Below are 19,561 nucleotides of genomic sequence, written 5' to 3' on the forward strand. Positions count from 1 at the left end.
GATGTGAGCATATGCATCTTTCAGATCGAGTAAACACATCCAATTGTTGGATTGAATGAAAGGCAGAATAGTACTCAGGGATGTCATCTTGAATTTCTCTCAACAGAGATACTTGTTTAAGGATCGGAGGTCCAGAATTGGTCGTAGATCTCCTGTTTTCTTGGAAATGAGGAAGTAGTGGGAATAGAATTCCTTGTTGTAATCCTGAGTTGAGATGATTTGTATCACCTCCTGGGCAATTAATTTACATGTCTCCTGCTTGAGGAGAGCTAGTTAGTCGGGTTTGGTAGGTGGTGACACGAGGTGCAGGAACTTGGGTTGGTGTTGGAAATTTAGATAATAGCCCTGTTAAGTTATCTTGAGGACCCATTGGTCCATGGGGATCTCTTTCCAGGCTTATTGAAAATTCTGTATTCTGCCCCCAACAGATATTTGTGTCTGTGGCGGTGGGATAGTTAAAAACTCTGTTAAGATTTCATAGGAGGATATGATTGTGACTTGGGTGCACATCGAGCTGTGGGTCTTCCTCTTTGTGGGGGTTGCTGAGGTTGTTGCCAACTTTGTTGGTAGTAAGCCGGTCTGTAGGCTTAGTAAGAGTGGAACTGTTTACTATAGTACGGACGTTTGTGCTGTTGGTAGAATCGCATTCAGATGTTCCTGATCACTTTGTGATGATAGAGATTGAACTGCCACATTCTGTTCTTTAAGCTACGCCACTATAGCTTTCAAGTTGTCATTGAAGAGATGATCATCTGAGCATGGAAGATCGGCAAGCTTTTCGTGAGCATCTTCCCTGATATTACTGGCTCTTAACCATGCCATTCTCCTCGCACCAATTGTTGCTGCAGAGGTTCTAGCAATGGTGTCAAATACCTCATTGAATGAAGAAGATGTCTGAGATCTTCCTCAAGGTTGTGAAGGAGCTGAGGTGAGATAGGTTCGCCTGCTTCTGAACGTATGTACAGCATTAGATTTTGCATGCATTTGTATAGGTATTGCACTATATAGAACTAATGTTGCTCTATCTTAGGCACCAACATTGTTCCTTGGAAGACCTTCCTCCCAAAGTCATCTAGGAGTTTGTGGTCTCTCCCAGGTTGTGCATTTGAGAATAGTCTCATCTTTTTTGCGTTTTTCATTGTAGACTCGACTACAGCCGAGTTGTGAGGGATTTGTACCCTCCCAGTTCCTGGGGAGTTTTTTAGTTTAAACTTTTAAGTCCACTTTTCTAGCTATGGTGGATCCTGAATATGGAGTCTCCCATTCTTTCAGGAAGAGATTATCCAGTACCTTATGCAATAGTAGAATGAATCTTTAGGTAGACCCATAACCTCCGCTCTAGGATCCGGCACCTTCCTGCTCTCTTAATTTTAGAGCGGTGCCCAACTTTTCCACAAATCTGGAATAGGTTTGGTCTTCCGAAGGTGAAGTGTGTTCCAGTTGTTCTTCCAGGGGATCAGATGGCAGCCCCGAGGAACTACTGGAGGACTCCCCTGGGGAGACATCTGAAGGTAAAAAAGGCAGCAGGAAAGGCAGGTGGTGACCACTTCAAGACTTGGAGGAAGTGGCAAATCCTCTGGCAAGTGACTGTTAGAAGAAGACAAAAATAGAGCTGGGAGCGGTGGCACTCCTGGCATTATCTTTTCCTTGGGTGGAAGAATCAGGTAGGCTGGCAGAAAAGAAGTTGTTGGAATTTGAGGAAATAAATTAGTGAAAAAAACCTCACTAATTCCGTAATTTGTTCCACAGCCTGATGTGAGTGCTTCCCAGGTGATGGTGATGGAACATCTTCCTCAGGTACTAATATCTGATATGTATCCAATCCCTGAAGTGAAATTGGTATGATAGAATGAGTCTGAGGTTTGCAGACAGAAGCCTTGCTGCCACATAGTGGACACTAACGTGGGTCATTGTACAGTGGCTGGAAGAGGGTAGAGAGGTAGTCCTAATGGATGCCAAAGTATGGCATCTTGGGTGGTGGAATGGCTGCCCTTAAGATGTCCTGGGACAAATCTCTGTCTGAGTGAGAAAAGTTTGCTCAGGATGGAGGCATAAGGGAGTGAGATTTGGATCTCTCTCTGCTCTGTTGCTGGATTTGTGATGTTTTGCTCCATGGGATATCTTGGCCACTTGTTCTTGTGTGGTATGTGCAGATAGAACTCAAAGCACTGAAGATGAGTCGTGTTTGGAAGAGGAGCTTTGCGTTGGTGATGTGCCATGAGTCGATGCTCCATGTGCTGTGGGCCGATGCGCTGTGCGCTGATGCTCCATGAGTGGATGCTGCGCCATGCGGGCAACTGCACCAGGTTTATTTGGTGTGCTGTACACCTATAGCGTGCAGAGCAGTGATGCACCATTTTTCTTAGGCATCTGTTTTTTATAGGCTTCCTGGCTTGTGGAAGGGGCGCTTAGATAAGGCCTTTTGCACTGACTTAACTGAGGATAGCTCTTTGTTCTCAACACGGCGTTTCTTAGAATCTAGCCGTGAAGTAGGTGAAACACGGTATTTTTCCATCATTGGTGCCCGTAGGAGAAGTATCTGTGGTCTCTGACTGACGTCTGTTTGCAGATGAGCAATTTTTTCAGCTCTCTGGCGTTGAAACCTTGGGGACATGCAGCCGCAATCCTGGCAATTTGGTTGATCATGGTCTAGGGCCAAGCAGATGTAACAAGTGGCCTGGCCATCCGTTATGGACATAATATGTTCACAGGCAAAATATTTGAAAGCTGCTGTAGGGCATGAAGCCATCGTAGCACTGAAAAGACAACGCCACAACATTCCACCTGATGACTTCGCCCATGGAGCATGGCTAATTCAGCCTGCTTATCCACAGAAAACCCTGTTAGCTCTGCCAGCAGTGAAAAATAGAAAAGCAGCCAAGGGCTTGGGCAGAGATGCTACCTTTTATAGGGCTAACGAAGGTTAGAAAGTGGGAGGGCTGCCAGCTTCTCTCCTCAGACAATGAGCTCAAAGCAGGCGGCGCTGCTGTGTCAGAGGAATGAGCCGATGCAGGACGGCTGCTCAGCTTGCTTATTGCCCAGCAGGGCTAATTACAAGCAGAACATATATTTATACATTGTTGGATTTTGGGTTAACTTTTTTTTTTTTTTTACACTTCAGCGGGGTTTTTTTAAGCAATCTGAACGATATGCCTTTATATCCAACTAGTATTCTGCACATTCCACCTCCTCCAGCAATCTGCTTAAATCCTCCCAACCTCCACCCCCAATACACTGCTGTGTTCTGACCTGATACTAAATTAGAGTTCCTGGCATACCCTCAGTCAACCGAACAGGCTGGTGTAAGTCTTGTGCACTCCTCCGCGCCCCCCCTCCCGCTTGCAAGCATGGGCTTCTGGTTCTCATTTTTTCCATTAATTTCCCTAAGAAATTCAGAAGTACAACTCCATGGCTGCTGCGCTGCAGAATCAGGATTGGATCAGCCTGTTCGGTTGACCCAGGATGGGTTGGCGGCTCTTCACTAATTGGACCCACTCAGGCAGAGATTTTAATTTTTTGTTGGGGGGGGGGGGGTTGTTGGGGATGGTCTCTGCTCTCTCTCTCTCTCTGTCGTTTCACTTTCTGCTTCGTGCGTGGCCTCCCTGAAGGGTGAGTGAGCAGCTGGAGGCAGCCATCAGCTGGAGTTTTTTGTTTGTTTTTTTTTTGCTCTGGTGCCACCCTGTTCTGGCTGGAGACTGAGGGAGAATCAGGCCAGTATCGGAGCTCCACCGCACAGCAGCTTCCACCCAGCCCATCATTAGGCCTCATGGGGGAAGGATGATTCAGTGTGTGTGTGACAGACAGAGAAATGCTTTGACAGTTGACATCAATTTCACACCACAGCAAAGGCCAGGCTTAGTAGAAGGCACGAGGATCTGAAATGTCAGCGCAGTGGTAGGGAAACGCTTTTTTTTTCCAGAGCAGGAGTCCCAATAGCCTTCTCCCTGGAAATGGAAGTTAAATCTAGCTGTGAATTTATAACAGGATGAATGCAGAGGTTTTCCTGCAGTGCTGCAGATCGACAGCGATTACTGGATATGGCTGTTTCAGTGCCACAGTATATGTGGGTTTATGAAATGGTAGCAAGGTGTCCATCCAGGCTACTCACAGGTAAGGTCCACGCCAAATAATGTAGGAAACCAGGGCCGGCTTTAGTGCCAGTACTATCATTCATAACCAGGAAGAACAGCATCTTCCATGACCTGGGATGACTGCAGGTTGCGGCACTCTTTTAAATCTGCCGCCACCATGATGTCTCTGAAGTGGCACCAAAGCCCTTATCATATTCCCCTAAAACAGGGTCTGAGGAAACCTCTGCTTCACCCAGGCTGGTGGGATTTCCAGCAAGGCGGTGGACTCCCTGCCTGGCTAAAGCAAACAGTCTCACACACTGTGCACAAGGCTAACTAGGCACTGTTTGCCTGGGCCTGGCCGAGAGTCCGAAGCCTGCACTGACACTGCAAACGTGGTGTCTGTGCGCGCCCTGGCATGATTTCTTAGCCAATAAAACTTTGGCTGTTCTGTTCATACATGTATTTAGTACTGATATTCTGTCTTATCACTTTTTCTTTTGTTCATCCTTGTGAGATAATGAAAAATATTTATATATAAATAAATAAATAAATATATATATATATATATATATATATATATATATATATATATATATATATATATATATATATATATATATATCTTGCAAGAGCTTTCCAACAGAGCATGCCTGCATTGGAAAATGTACCTGTAGACGTTGCCTTTCATTAGCCTGAGCAGTGCAGTGTGTAATGTTCTGAGTGGGAAGAACGTAGAAGTGTATTACTGCGCTGTCCTTAACAATCATTCCTTGCTGGCTGTGACCCATTCGGTGTGTCTTGTAAACCAAGTCACTCAGTTTGACTTCCCTTCAGCCTGTAATCCGATGACATGCAAAAGCTGCAGACAGTATATGGGGGGCAAGAAGATGAGCTGCCGCTTTACTCTGTTCGTTTATGAGTGTTAGAGCTGCCAACGTATTTAACTACACTTGAGGGACCTTGGACAATGACAGTGCTGATGTTGATGCTGGCGAGTTCCCGTCTTTTAATTAATTAATGTATTTATTTTGTTTGCAGGTCACCGCCAGGGGATTTGGTCCCTTGTTGCAGTTTGCCTACACCGCCAAGCTGTTACTCAGCAGAGAGAACATCCAAGAGGTCATCCGTTGTGCCGAATTCCTGCGCATGCACAACCTAGAAGACTCCTGCTTTCGTTTCCTCCAGACCCAGCTCCTCAACAGTCAGGATGGCTTGTTCCTGTGGAAGAAGGAGGCTTCCTGCCAGCGAATGCACAACACGGACAACTCCGATGGGGAGGACGAGACCATGGAGTCCGAGACCTCAAAGATCTTGTGTCCGAGGGAGAGGATGCACCAGGAGCCCTTCAGCTCTGAAACCAGCGGCAGGGCGGCCTGCAAGGAAGCCGTGCTGCCCAACTCTGACACACAGAGGGATGGCAAGGACAGTCTGGACAAGGACGTCGTGACACGGTATCCGAGATACAAGAAGTACCAGATTGCGTGCACCAAGAACGTCTCCAACTCATCACACATCCGTACCTCAGGTTTTGCAAGCACATTCAGCGAAGAGAGCTCTGGCAACGGCCTCAAAGCAGGACTTGCTCTGGCGCAGATCAAAAGTGAACCACAGAACGAGGACAACGAGGAAGACAGCATCACGCTGTGCTTGTCTGGCGACGAAACTGACATCAGGGAGAAAGAAGGGGATGTGGAAATGGACAGGAAGCTGCCCAGCCCCATTTGCGTCGACGGCTCCAAAAGCGGGTCCCCCCCTTCCTGTTTAAGGTCATTTTTCAGTAGAACAAAAGATGCAGGGTTGGCTGGCTCACCTACTCAGCAGCACTTTGCCAGGAGTCCAGCATGCCCTATGGACAAGGGGGCAACTCAGGGTGACCACAAAGCTGATTACAGCCCTTTCAGTGGGAACTATGGACAGTCCCATGCACCTCAGCAGAATGCTTCCAATTTCACGGTGGGCTCGCCTCTCGGGGGGCCTGGCTTTGAATCTAGCTGTAAGCAGGAAGGTGAAGTGGACAGAAGGAGCGTAATATTCTCTTCAAGTGCTTGTGACCAAATAAGCACTCCGGTGCAGTCCTACCCTGGTGTGAACAGTTTGGACAAAGAGCTTTCGGAACACGTGCCAAAAGGCCTGTGGGCGGGAGCTAGCCAGTCGCTTCCTGCTTCACAGACCTATTCACACGGGGGGCTGATCGCCGATCACATGCCAGGGAGGATGCGGCCTAATACCAGCTGCCCGGTGCCAATTAAAGTTTGCCCCCGTTCCCCACCTCTGGAGACCCGAACTAGGACGTCTAGCTCGTGCTCCTCCTACTCCTACGCGGAGGACGGGAGCGGCGGCTCCCCCTGCAGCCTCCCCCTCTGCGAGTTCTCGTCCTCGCCATGTTCCCAAGGACCCAGGTTCCTGACCGCTGACCACCAGGACCCGGGCTTGATGGGAGACGCCCTCTATAGCCAAGTCAGGCCCCAGATCAAGTGCGAGCAGTCGTACGGCACGAACTCCAGCGACGAGTCCGGATCGTTCTCCGAAGCAGACAGCGAGTCGTGTCCCGTGCGAGACAGGGGGCCTGAGGTAGGAAATCCAGATAAGTAATGCACGCACACAGGCACGTCCACAGGGAGTAGCCCGTTGGCATGTGCCTGCCCAGTCCCTTTCCTCACTGAACTTTGCCTTCTTTTCCCAACCTCTTTCCTTTGTACAGAGAGTAACATCCTTGTATCTCCTCTGAGTCTGCAAACTAAAGTTAGCAGAGACCTAAAATACCTGGCTTTTACCTCAAGTCCTCTCGATAGGATTCTGCCTTTCAGAGCAAAAACATGTGAAATCCAGACAAATTGGTGCCCTCATGGAGATAAAGACAAGCAGCTTTTTAACTCCAAGTGCAATATTTTCCATTTTTAATGTTTAAATATATATTTTTAGCACACAATGTTTGTCTGTGTTAGGGGCATACACAGGGGCATTACTAGCCATGGGCTCTCAGGACTCGTGCCCCAAATCTATTAGCTAGTGTCCTAAATCTCAAGTAGCTGTTCTGTTTACTTCTCTGGAGGGAACAGGAAGGAAATGGCTGGAAAAAGGATCAGAGCAAATTTTTTTCTTCTATGTGGTGTCTGCTCCCCCTCTTGTCCCAACAGGAGGGGAGGAGCTGAGACTGAGCAGAAGCTGCAGGCAGCATGTGGGGAGGAACAGGAGCAGGGGGGCTGGAGAAGGGAGTCGAACAATTTGCTTTCTGATTTGCGGTGTCCCATGCCCTAATTTCATTCCCTCCCACCCCTGTCCCCTTGTTTCACCATGAGGGGAGGGGCCGGACCAGATGCAGACGCATCCACAGCCTGTGATCCCAGGACTAAAGATTAAGCTGTGGGCAGAGGAGCGAGGAGGGCATCATAGAGCACAGTCAGGGAGATAGATGTATGTGATTGATGGGGAGGGAGAGGAGTTAAACCCTGAAAAAGGGGGTGAATGCTGATGGTGTGAGAGGATAAATATTGGGGGAAATGAGGAGGGGGTTGAATGCTGAGGGGGAGCATGGAAAGGGGAGGAGAATGCAGTATCTGTAGAGGCATAATACACGGGGAAGGGCTGCAAACGAATTGATGGTAACTGGATGAAAGAGAGAGGGTCTGTGTGAAAGAAAGCCAGGGATGGCGATGGAAGTGAAGAGAGCCAGAGATAGGGTAGGAGTGAGAGTGAGCCAGAAGTGGTTTTGGAGGGAGGAGATCCGGAGAGGTGAGAGAGAGCCAGATCCAGAGATTGGGTTTAGGAATAGTTTAAGAGAGAGAAGATGGGGTGAGGTTGGTGTATGAGAGCACTAAGGGATGATAGGGGGGCCATGTATGATAGCCAGTAAGGATTTTGGGAGGGGGGTAGGGGAGAGTATAGAACGGAATGCCTGGGGGTGAGAGTGAATCAGAGAGAGAGAGAGTGATGGGAAGAAGTATGAGAGAGGATAGTTAGGGGCCAAAGAGTCAGCGTGGGGATAATAGGATGAAGGAGATAAACTAGAGGGGATGGGTGAATGTGAGAGAGGTGAATAAAATGAAATGGTTGAGAGAGGTTAAGAAAGTCAATGTGCTGATGAAGGGAAGTAGTGTGAGAGTTGGGGGAGAAGGGTTCCCAATAACAGGAGACCAATAGGGGGAGCAACCCAGTGACAGGGAGATGAAGAGTCAGAGGAGCAATGGAGGGGAGAATTGGGAACGTTAGGAAAAGGAGAACTGGAGGGTAAAAGATGAAGTCTAGGCATGAGGGAGGAGTGATTAGATTCAAGCATGAGAGGACAGAGAGAGTGAAGTGATGTTGATGTTAGAGCGAGATTTGGAGCAGAAAAGAGAAATGAAGGAAAGATAGATGTTGAGAGGGGAGAATGTGATGAGGACAGGAGAGAGAGAAAAAAAGTAAAATGGAAATGAGATCCTGGAAAAGTGTTAGGAGAAAACAGAAAAGGACATCAGGAGAAAGAGAGCAAGAGCAATGCAAAAGGTAACAAAGGTAGAAATAAAGCATTTTATTTTCAGTCCAGTGACTATAATATGTAATTGCAGGGATCCAGTAGCCTTATGGCTTGTAGAGCAGCCTGGATTCTGTGCAGGCTGTGATGGCTTTTATTGGATCAAAGGCAATGTTCTATATGAGCTATCAGGACCACGGAGGTTCCTTCTTCAGATGTGAATAATGTCTCTGATGCAAGTCCCAAATCCAGTCTGGCAGCCCCGGTGCTGCCTTGGATCAGAAAGGTCTCCCAGTTGGAGAGCATTACCCTGGTGTAGCAGGAAGTGATCCTGTAGAAAGGACCTGCTCTCCAGGTGATGCGTTGTCCTCTTACACTGAGAACACGTCTCCCAGGGCTACTGCCCAGGAGGGAAGGGTTAGGTCAGCCATCATAATTGGTGATTCGATAATTAGAAATGAAGATAGCCGGGTGGCTGGTGGACATGAGGACCGCCTGCTAACTTGCCTGTCTGGTGCGAAGGTAGCGGAGCTCACGCCTCACTTAGATAGGATTATAGACAGTGCTGGGGAGGAGCTGGCTGTCGTGGTACATGTGGGCACCAACGACATAGGAAAATGTGGGAGGGAGGTTCTGGAAGCCAAATTTAGGATTTTAGGTAGAAAGTTGAAATCCAGAACCTCCAGGGTGGCATTCTCTGACATGCTTCCTGTTTCACATACAGGTCCCCAGAGGCAGGCAGAGCTCCGGAATCTCAATGCGTGGATGAGACGATGGTGCAGGGAAGAGGGATTCAGTTTTGTCAGGAACTGGACAACCTTTTGAGGAAGGGGAAGACTTTTCCGAAAGGATGGGCTCCACCTTAACCAAAATGGAACTAGACTGCTGGCACTAACTTTCAAAAAAAAGATAGAGCAGCTTTTAAACTAGAACAAGGGGGAAAGTCGACAGTCACTCAGCAGTGCATGGTTCGGAGGAATATATCTTTGAAGGATACTAATGAAACAAGAGAGTTAGGGCATCCTAACAGAGAGGTTCCAATAAAAGCAAACGTAGTCCATGTGCCTATAAGTAAAAAATCACCTGAGCTAAAGAATTCCAAATTATCCATATCAACTGAAAAACAAAAAACGCACTTTGAAATGTCTGTAGGCCAATGCCAGAAATCTAAGAAGTAAGATGGGAGAGTTAGAGTGTATAGCAGCAAATGATGATATAGACATAATTGGCATCTCAGAGACCTGGTGGAAAGAGGATAACCAATGGGACAGTGCTATATCAGGGTATAAATTATATTGCAATGATAGGGAGGATCAACTTGGTGGGGGTGTAGCACTTTATGTCCTGGAGGATACAGAGTTCAACAGGATAAAGATCATACAAGAGACTAAATGCTCAGTAGAATCTATAAGGGTAGAAATTCCATCTGTGTTGGGTAAGAGTTTAGTGATAGGAGTATACTATTGTCCACCTGGCCAAAATGATCAGACAGATGATGAAATGCTAAGAGAGATCAGGGAAGAAAACCAATCTGGCAATGCGGTAATGGGAGATTTCAATTACCCTAATATTGTCTTGGTAAATGTAACATCAGGACATGCTAGAGACATAAAATTCCTGGATGGAATAAATGACTGTTTCATGGAGCAATTGGTTCAGGAACCAACAAGAGAGGGAGCTATTTTAGATTTAATTCTTAGCGGATCGCAGGATTTGATGAGAGAGGTAACAGTGGGGCCACTTGGCAATAGTGATCATAACATGATCAAATTTGAACTAATGACTGGAAGGGGAACAATATGTAAATCTACAACTCTAACACAAAATTTTCAAAAGAGAAACTTTGATAAAATAAGGAAAATAGTTAGGAAAAAACTGAAAGGTATATCAGCAAAGGTTAAAGGTGAACAACAGCCATGGACATTGTTTAAAAATACAATCTTAGAAGCGCAGTCCAGATATATTCCACGCATTTAGAAAAGTGGGAGGAAGGCAAAATGATTACCAGCATGGTTAAAAGGTGAGGTGAAAGAGGCTGTTTTAGCTTTAAAAAAATCCTTCAAAAATTGGAAAAGGATCCATCTGAAGAAAATAGGGAAAAGCATAAGCATTGTCAAGTTAAGTGGAAAACATTGATAAGACAGGCAAAGAGAGAATTTGAAATGAAGTTGGCCGTAGAGTCGTTTGGATCGTTAGATGACCGAGGGGTTAAAGGGGCTCTTAAGGAAGATAAGGCCATTGCAGAAAGACTAAATGAATTCTTTGTTTCTGTGTTTACTAATGAGGATGTTGGGGAGGTACCAGTTCCAGAGATGATTTTCAAGGGTGATGAGTCATATGAACTGAACCAAATCGCTGTGAAGTTGGAAGATGTAGTAGGCCAGATTGACAAGCTAAAGAGTAGCAAATCACCTGGATAAGATGGTATGCACCCCAGGGTTCTGAAGGAACTCAAAAATGACATTTCAGATCTATTAGTTAAAATTTGTAACCTATCATTAAAGTCATCCATTGTACCTGAAGACTGGAGGGTAGCCAGTGTAACCCCAATATTTAAAAAGGGCTTCAGGGGTGAACCAAGAAACTATAGACCAGTGAGCCTAACTTCAGTGCTGGGAAAAATAGTGGAAACTATTCTAAAGATCAAAATCAGAGAGCTTATAGAAAGACATTGTTTAATGGAACACAGCCGACTTGGATTTACCCAAGGCAAGTCTTACCTCACAAATCTGCTTCATTTTTTTTTGAAGGGGTTAATAAACATGTGGTTAAAGCTGAATCAGTAGATGTAGTGTGTTTGGATTTTCAGAAGGAGTTTGACAAAATCCCTCATGAGAGGTTTCTAAGGAAACTAAAAAGTCATGGGATAGGAGGTGGTGTCCTTTTGTGGATTACAAACTGGTTAAAAGACAGGAAACAGAGTAGGATTAAATGGTCAATTTTATCAGTGGAAAAGGGGTAAACAGTGGAGTGCCTCAGGGATCTGTACTTGGACCAGTACTTTATATATATATAAATGATCTGGAAAAGAATACGACGAGTGAGGTTATCAAATTTGCAGGTGATACAAAATTATTCAGAGTAGTTAAATCACAACAGATTGTGATAAATTGCAGGAGATCCTTATGAAACTGGAAAATTGGGCATCCAAATGGCTGATGAAATTTAATGTGGACAAGTGCAAGGTAATGCATATAGGGAAAAATAACCCTTGCTGTAGTTACACGATGTTAGGTTCCATATTAGGAGCTACTACTCAGGAAAAAGATCTAGGCATCATAGTGGATAACACATTGAACTCGTCGGTTCAGTGTGCTGCAGCAGTCAAAAAAGCAAACAGAATGTTAGGAATTATTAGGAAGGGAATGGTGAATAAAAAGGAAAATGTCATAATTCCTCTGTATCGCTCCATGGTGAGATCGTACCTTGAGTACTGTGACAATTGTGGTCGCTGCATCTCAAAAAAGATATAGTTGCAATGGAGAAGGTACAGAGAAGGGCAATCAAAATGATAAAGGGGATGGAACAGCTTCCCTATGAGGAAAGACTAAAGAGGGCTGTTCAGTTTGGAGAAGAGACAGCTGAGGAGGGATACGATAGAGGTCTTTAAAATTAATAGAAGTCTAGAACGGGTAAATGTGAATTGCTTGTTTACTCTTTTGGATAATAGGACTAGGGGGGGCATTCCATGAAGTTAGCAAGTAGCACATTTAAAACTAATTGTGCCTACATGTAAACCGTTGCGATGGTATTTAACTTAGCAACGGTATAGAAAAGTTTTTAAATAAAATAAATAAAATAATTGGAGAAAAGTTTTTTCACTCAACGCACAATTAAGCTCTAGAATTCATTGCCAGGAGATGTGGTTAGGGCTGTTAGTGTAGCTGGGTTTAAAAGAGGTTTGGATAAGTTCTTGGAAGAGAAGTCCATTAACGGCTATTAATCAAGTTTACTTAGGGAATAGCCACTGCTATTAATTGCATCAGTAGCATGGGATCTTCTTAGTGTTTGGGTACTTGCCAGGTTCTTGTGGCCTGGTTTGGCCTCTGTTGGAAACAGGATGCTGGGCTTGATGGACCCTTGGTCTGACCCAGCATGGCAATTTCTTATGTTCTTAAGGGACATCTGGTTTCAAAAGCTCATGTGCAATATTTTTTGGAAGCTTAGTTTTCAGCTTGTATTTTTTCTAAGGAATTTATCAGTGTTTGTTATAATGGACAAAAATGGGAGAAAAATCAGTGGGGGGAAAAAAATGACAGTTTATTTCCACAGATTTTTTTCTCCCATGTTTGCTCTTTATCATAAATACTGATAAATTCCTGAGGGAAACAAATAAAATTAAAAAGAAAATGCAGGTCCGTAAGCATTTTTAAATAATTCGTACGCTGATCCAGTCAAGGGTTTCAGAATCTTGCCTAGAATAGTCAAAAGGTCATTTTTGGTGCCAAGTCGTTGTATGTTCTATCTAAAATGGTATTTTTTTCTTGTATGGACAGAGGGTGGGGAAGGTTTAAATAGTTTTGTGAAAGCAAGGAGTGCTTTGCCGGGTGGAGCAGCACTGGTGAGGGCCGCTTGTTAAGAAGCCAGCAGCACACCAGCGATGGCGTAAGAATCAGCCATTGCCGTGCATCCTTTTGGCTCTTCCAGCGCGGTCGGGTGCCTGTTTTTTTAAAGGAAGTCCCGTTAAGGGGCCCAGCAGGTTCTCAGCAACACTAGAGAGTCCTGTGTTTTTACAGGGTTGTTCTCGGGGAGTGGGGGGCGGGCATGCATCATGATTGTTGAATTAAATTATCAGAATCTCAGGGAGGAGAGGACTGTATGGAGTCCCGAGACTTTTAAGTACCTAGCAGTGCCTCTGGGTGTGCAGGCAAAAAAAAAAAAAGTTTTTGTTTTGTCTTAGCGTGTCAAAACTGTTCTACGCTAAAATGCTTAGCGTGCACAAAATGAACAAAACAGTACATTCCCAGTCTGAGTACTGTCATTTAGTCTGTCCTGTTCCTCGATTAAGAAGCTGTTGATCGCCCTGCGGCAGCATAGTTTTTGGGCCTGGTTTTCACTTTAAAGCAGCGATTCCCTACATCCTTGTTTTAGTAATAATTTAAAAAAAAAATGCTGAAAGTGTGCTCCATGTAACAGGGCCTAAGGACTGAGTGCTGGAGAGAGGAGAGTGCTGAACGGCTCCCCATGGGAAGAGGCAGAGAGGTCTGACTATTCCTGGTTGTAAGGAGGGTGATCCGTAAATTAAAACTGCTCTTATTATTTTATTGCACCTTTTGACCAAGGAAAAAGAACTTCTCCATTAGTCATTATCATTAAAATGTTTTCTCCTTTTAATTGAGCAGGGTCCAGTTTTTTTTTTTTCTTGCTCCTGTGCAAGCAGCCAACTGCTGACCCGTCCCTGGGAGAAGTAAGAGGAGGAGGAGGGAGAGCGTGTGTCTCCTCTCCCGTCCGTCACGGTGCCGGAGGGAGGAAGGACTGTTTACCACCACCGCAGTGGCGACCTCTGCTGGCGTAGAGCGCTGCTGCAGCCTAACTTCCAGCCTTCAGCCAGAAGAGGGAGCCCGTGAAGCCCACAAAATTGTCCCGGGGAAGTGAGTGGAGACAAAGGGAGGGAGGGGACAAAGTGACGACAATTATGTTTAGGGAGCCTTTTCAAAGCCATTTACACAGGCAAATAAGGATGCACCTGCAGAAATTGGCCTTTACCTCCAGTGCATGTGGTTTCAATCCGCATTTGGGGGAGGCATTCCCCGGGGGAGGGGAGGGATCAGAAAAGAACATATGGGGGTTTGGGTGTTCAACTCTACGCTTGTTATTTTCCATGAAAAAGTCTGCCCATGCAAAAAGCAGAGGCCAAAGTCCGCAGGTAGTTTGCACCCGCTGCCATTTTCAAAGTTTCGGGACAAGCTTTTTGTTTCTGCGACTATGCTCCTTGCGTCTCTCTTGTCTCCTCTGTCACGCACAGAGCAGAGTCGGGTGCAGGGAATTAACGCAGCTGGAAAGCATGCAGACATTTTCAATGGTATTATAGGCTGAGCAAGTGTCAGGATCCCAGGTACCATCCCTTACCCCTTGCGCAAACACATACACACACTCACACTCACTTTCACTCACTCATTCACTCGAACCAGTGCTGGAGGAGTGAAAAAGCCAAGTGCAGAATAGTGTGCGTGCTTATTTTTCCCCTTAAAAATAAAAACAAGCGCTGGCTCACAACGCAGGCAAGCTAGAGAGGAGGCAGGGAGAGGGTTCCAGCCGTCGCTCGCGAGTGATGCCGACCACCTTGGCTGTAGGGCACCCGTACAGCAGGCTCCCCAGAGAACCGCAGCCCATGCCTGTCAGGCAGTGGGGCTGTCGCCGCCACCGCGGCTTGGCTACAGAGGAATGAAAACGGGGGAAGACCCAGGATAGCTGTGAAGGAAGGCTCCTGCTGCCACCCCCGGAGCTGGGGCAGGTTCCAGTGGAGCGTGGAAGCTTCTGGGGGAAAAGCAAAACCGGTGCTAGTGGTCCTATTTTTTTTTTTTGTGTCATTTTTAACCGTGCCACAGTTAATCTCTGTGAAGAATCTTATTACAGGTGTCTGCGTTATGACAGCGCCAGTGGGGGAGGGCAGGGATACCGACCTGCACAGCTCTCCCACCTGTGTTGTACAGAGCTCGGTGTGTCGCAATCATGAAGACTTTGATTCTTTGAAAAGGGTGGTGGGCGGGGTGGAGATAAAGGTAGCAGACTGACCTTTCCCTTACTTTTGAGAGTTAAACTCACATTTGCAAGCCACCCTTTGCCCCTCTTCATTCCCCGTGCGCTGAGTAGTGAACGAGCCCGCTGCACACATGGGGCGCAGCCGATATAAACAGCTCTCAAGCCAAGTCCGCATTGACTTGGGAGACTTGAAAGAAGTTAATGGATTACAGTTGGCCCTTTGCTTCCTGAGCAGAGCTGAAAGGACTTGGCTGGCACACACACACTGGTCCTCTGTTCTTTTTTTTTTAATTTTTATCCTTGTTCTTTTGTTAAAAGAAACCTCCACCCTATCTGTATGCTATGCAGTATTCCAAAGTATATAAAGCAAGCAGTATGTATTTTATTTTACTTTACATAAGAACATGCCATACTGGGTCAGACCAAGGGTCCATCAAGCTCAGCATCCTGTCTCCAACAGTGGCCAAACCAGGCCACAACAACCTGGCAAGTACCCAAAAACTAAGTTTATTCCATGTTACCGTTGCTAGTAATAGCAGTGGCTATTATCTAAGTCAACTTAATTAATAGCTGTTTATTTTGCTGTTGAGCTGTATGTTTGAAATACCCCCAGCGATTGCTCATGTACCTCTCCATATTTGATGATGGTGTAGTGTCAGGCCTCAGCAGCCCCTGCAGCCCACGAACTGAGGATCTGGGGTATAAGGGCTTTATTAGAGATGTAGCACAAAAGATTATTTTCTTACAGCACAGCAGGTAGGAGCCAAATACGTAACAATCAGGAAAGGCTTATATGTTGTCGCAATTTCAGTCCAGGTCTAAAGGACAACACAAAAGTTTGTAGACTAAACCTCTTACTTCACAGACAATACCATATCAGATAAGGACACATTTGTTAAGAACTCACAGGTCTCCTCCAGGATCCCACACCTTGTATTGGCTTACTGTCTAAATGCTGAGAGGTGTCTCAGCACTCCTTTTGGGTCCCTGAGGACCAATCTGGATCCTCGGGGACGGGGCCATACAGGCAGCTCTCTCTAGGCTGAGAGTGTCTTTTCCTAACCTCCCCTGGCTCAACACACAGCAAACCAGGCAGACCCCAGTTCAAGTCCAGGAAATACACCTTTTCCCCAACAGTTAGCAACACTGAGAGAGGAAGCTTTTATAGTTTCATAATATTTCTTTTCTCAGCCAGCGGCTCCTGTCATTTCTGTCCATAATTTCAGGCCTTTTTCTTATTGTTTACTACTCAAGACTAGTTAAGCATTACCAGTGCCTTTCCTCTCCGTGGTCTGATTTTCTTGTTTACTTCCTCCAGCTTTTAGCATTATGACATCACGTGCAATGCACTATGGGAGTTCAAGGCTCCAGGAAACCGAGATGGCCGCTCTCCCTTCACCATTTTATTGCATTTTTGTTCAAAACAAACAAATAAATAAATAAAAAATCTTCAGAACATTAACAGTTGACAGATCACAAGAGCATATAAGGACTTTTGTGGTTCGTACGTGGCGGCTTTTCCTGTCTAAAAGTTTCCAAAAATAAAAAATGCATCAGTAAAGCTTTCAGTCAAGACAAGCCAAGTTAAGTATGAACGCTTATTATGACGTATTGCATTTTATATAGACAGACCAGTTTTAGTGTTCAGGCTCAGGCATCCACAGTAAACATCAACAGGATCCGAAGAGAAAGTGAAGAAGGAAAACCAAGGTAACGAGACAATGTGGAAGAATGACCAGTGTTTATAACCCGATCTTGGAGGGCAAGAGGGCACTTGGACCCGCTGCTGTCAAGGCTTGTAGGAGTTCCTTACTTGCCATTACCTTGTCTTGAGTAAGGATGCAGAACTTGAATCTTTAGGGAAACCTGCATACAAGCAAATGTAGTTTAATATTGTTCTCAAACTATTAGTCTGAGAGGCATAGGTGTTTTAATAAGACTAGCATCCTCTCACTATAAATCATTTAGTGTGCTGCTGACTTCTAGTTTCATATTTTTCACCAGGGTTCATGGAAATCTTTCTCTATAATTCCCCCAGTTGGATCTATGGCAAATACTTCATGCATAGAATGGGATCGGAATTGCTCGCACAGCGTGCGAGAGGTGTCCTTTGCGAGATGGTGGCCAGTATGCCCCCATAGCTTGAGGAAGCGGCTCAGATATGAAGCATTCGTTTAGATAGGGGTTTTGAGATCAAGGGTCAGTTGAGCTTCCCACATTCACAAACCCAACTCTGCTTACAGCTGCTTTGCTTCAAGAAGGGCATGGCGACACAACGACTTTCAGCAGGTTGACGCAGGGGTTAGACCAGTGGTTCTCATACCTGCCCTGCTAGTCCGGTTTTCTGGATTTCCGCATAGAATACGTATGAGAGAGGTTCTCATGCATTGCCCCAATTAGATCAGACAGTCCATCGCAGGAGACTGCCAGCCGTGTTATCTGTTTGTGTGTTGGTAACATATGCGCTCTTTGATCCAAGGGGAAAATGCCTGAAGCAGCAATACAACAGGGTTTGTGGAAAGCCACGTAATCCATGAGGAACATAGAACACGATGGAAAATAAAGGCCAAACTTTCCATCCGGTCTGCCCATCCGCGGATCCTGTTCAGCTTTCTAATATCTTACTCTCCCTCAGAAATCCTCTGTGCTTCTCCCATATTTTCTTGGATTCTGATACAGTCCTCGTCTCCAACACCTCCGCAGGATGGCGGTTCCATGTGCCCACCATCCTTTCCAAAAAAAAATAAAAAATTTAGTTGGACTACTCCTGAGTTCCCTTTCACCCTATTCCTATGACTCCTCATTCCAGAGCCTCTTTTCCATTGAAAGAGGATCTCTTCCTGTGCATTTAATCCGTAGAGGTTTTTAAATGTCTCTGTCCTATAGCTGGCCTTTCTTTCAGGGTATATATGTTTAAAATCTTTGTCTGTCCCCAGGGATGGCCAACTCCACTTTTCAAGAGCCACAAACAGGTCTGGTTTTCAGGACATCCACAATGAATATGCATGAAAGAGATTTGCATACATTAGAGGCAATATATATATATATATATATATATATATATATAAATCTATCTCATGCATATTCATTGTGGATATAAAAAAAAAAAAATAACCCAGACCTGTTTGAGGCTGCTAGATTTGAAAAAGGAATTGACACAGGAAATCCTGTCAGGGGAATCATCTCACTGATAATCCTATGATAGCAATTGCACTCTGTCAGAATACGGTGCCTGTTTATAGGCCGTTTTTATAAATTAAAGAAGGATACGCTTGTTGCAGACTCTGTTGTACGTGTCCATAGCCACCGCCTTAAAATCCACTCGAGAAGAGCATAGCCGTCTCAGTCTAAAAAAACTGACTAACTGGTAATGATTGTTTTAATGCTGAAGGGTGGCAGCTACCAAATTGGAGAAAATTATTCCTGTCAGTTCCTTTGCAGTATGTGGAGGTACTAAATCCAGTCTCTGAATGTTGTATCAAAACGTCCAAGAAAGGTATTTTAGAACGGCCAGGTTGTAAAGTGAAAATGTAAGTTTTTATCCCATCCATTATCACAGCTGCTCCAAAGAGCCAGTCCATATCATAGCATTTTCCAAAGATAAATAAAAGATGAGTGGAGAGGTTTGCAAAAAAAACATTCATATTTAGCCACGTAAAGGTTGGCCACGTTAGTAGCCATTGCCGCTCCCATGGCTATTCCCTTAGAGGCCGATGTAGTAAGGCATGCTAACGTTAGTGCAGGTTTTTACTCCTGTTTTAGCGTGCATTTTTCTGCGGTAAGTTAACTGTGGTATGTAACAGGGGTTTTAACTCCTACAAAATGCACGTTAAACCAGGAGTAAAAACCAGCATTAAAATTAACAACGAGTGTATGCAAATCCCATGTGAAAGGAAAGTATTAGTTATTCCCTAGCAATGCAAGGAGGTGCATTATAGGCAGGCAGCTTAAAGCACATTTTCTTAATACTGGAAATTTAAACTCCTGGGTCAGAGCAGGAGAAAAACTTAACGCACATTCCTAGTGGCCATATTATATTATTGCTGTGCCCAGTGTGGTAGTGTCTAGCTGCTTCTACCACACTGGGCCCAGCAATGGAATAACTTTAGCCACCAGAAATGTGAGTTTACTCCACCTTGGTCCCAGGAGTTTCATTTCCAGTGTAAGCTCTTGAGTCAGACACCTACAGTTGAACAATACGCTGGCACTGTGCATCCCAACTTTGGCATACTGTTAACTGTAGATGCCCATGCCAGGGACCTTACACTTTCTTCAGCTAGTTGTAAGTCCCCTCTCCAGAGAGCAAATTCTTGCATCCAAGGCCATTTTGGCA

The 19,561-nt window shown here is 45.3% G+C and overlaps 1 protein-coding gene across 2 annotated transcripts in view; it reads left to right on the plus strand.

Annotated features, from left to right (window-relative positions):
- Window positions 1-19,561, plus strand: part of BACH2 (BTB domain and CNC homolog 2) — a 439,685-nt gene that overhangs the window by 398,272 nt on the left and 21,852 nt on the right. For both annotated transcript variants that reach the window (XM_029595411.1, XM_029595412.1), the window contains one exon: window positions 5,112-6,644. In XM_029595411.1, the coding sequence (XP_029451271.1) occupies window positions 5,112-6,644 (1,533 nt within the window). The remainder of the gene's footprint in view (window positions 1-5,111; window positions 6,645-19,561) is intronic.

This window comes from Rhinatrema bivittatum, chromosome 3 (assembly GCF_901001135.1).
Source record: "Rhinatrema bivittatum chromosome 3, aRhiBiv1.1, whole genome shotgun sequence".
In the NCBI taxonomy this organism is placed as follows: domain Eukaryota; kingdom Metazoa; phylum Chordata; class Amphibia; order Gymnophiona; family Rhinatrematidae; genus Rhinatrema; species Rhinatrema bivittatum.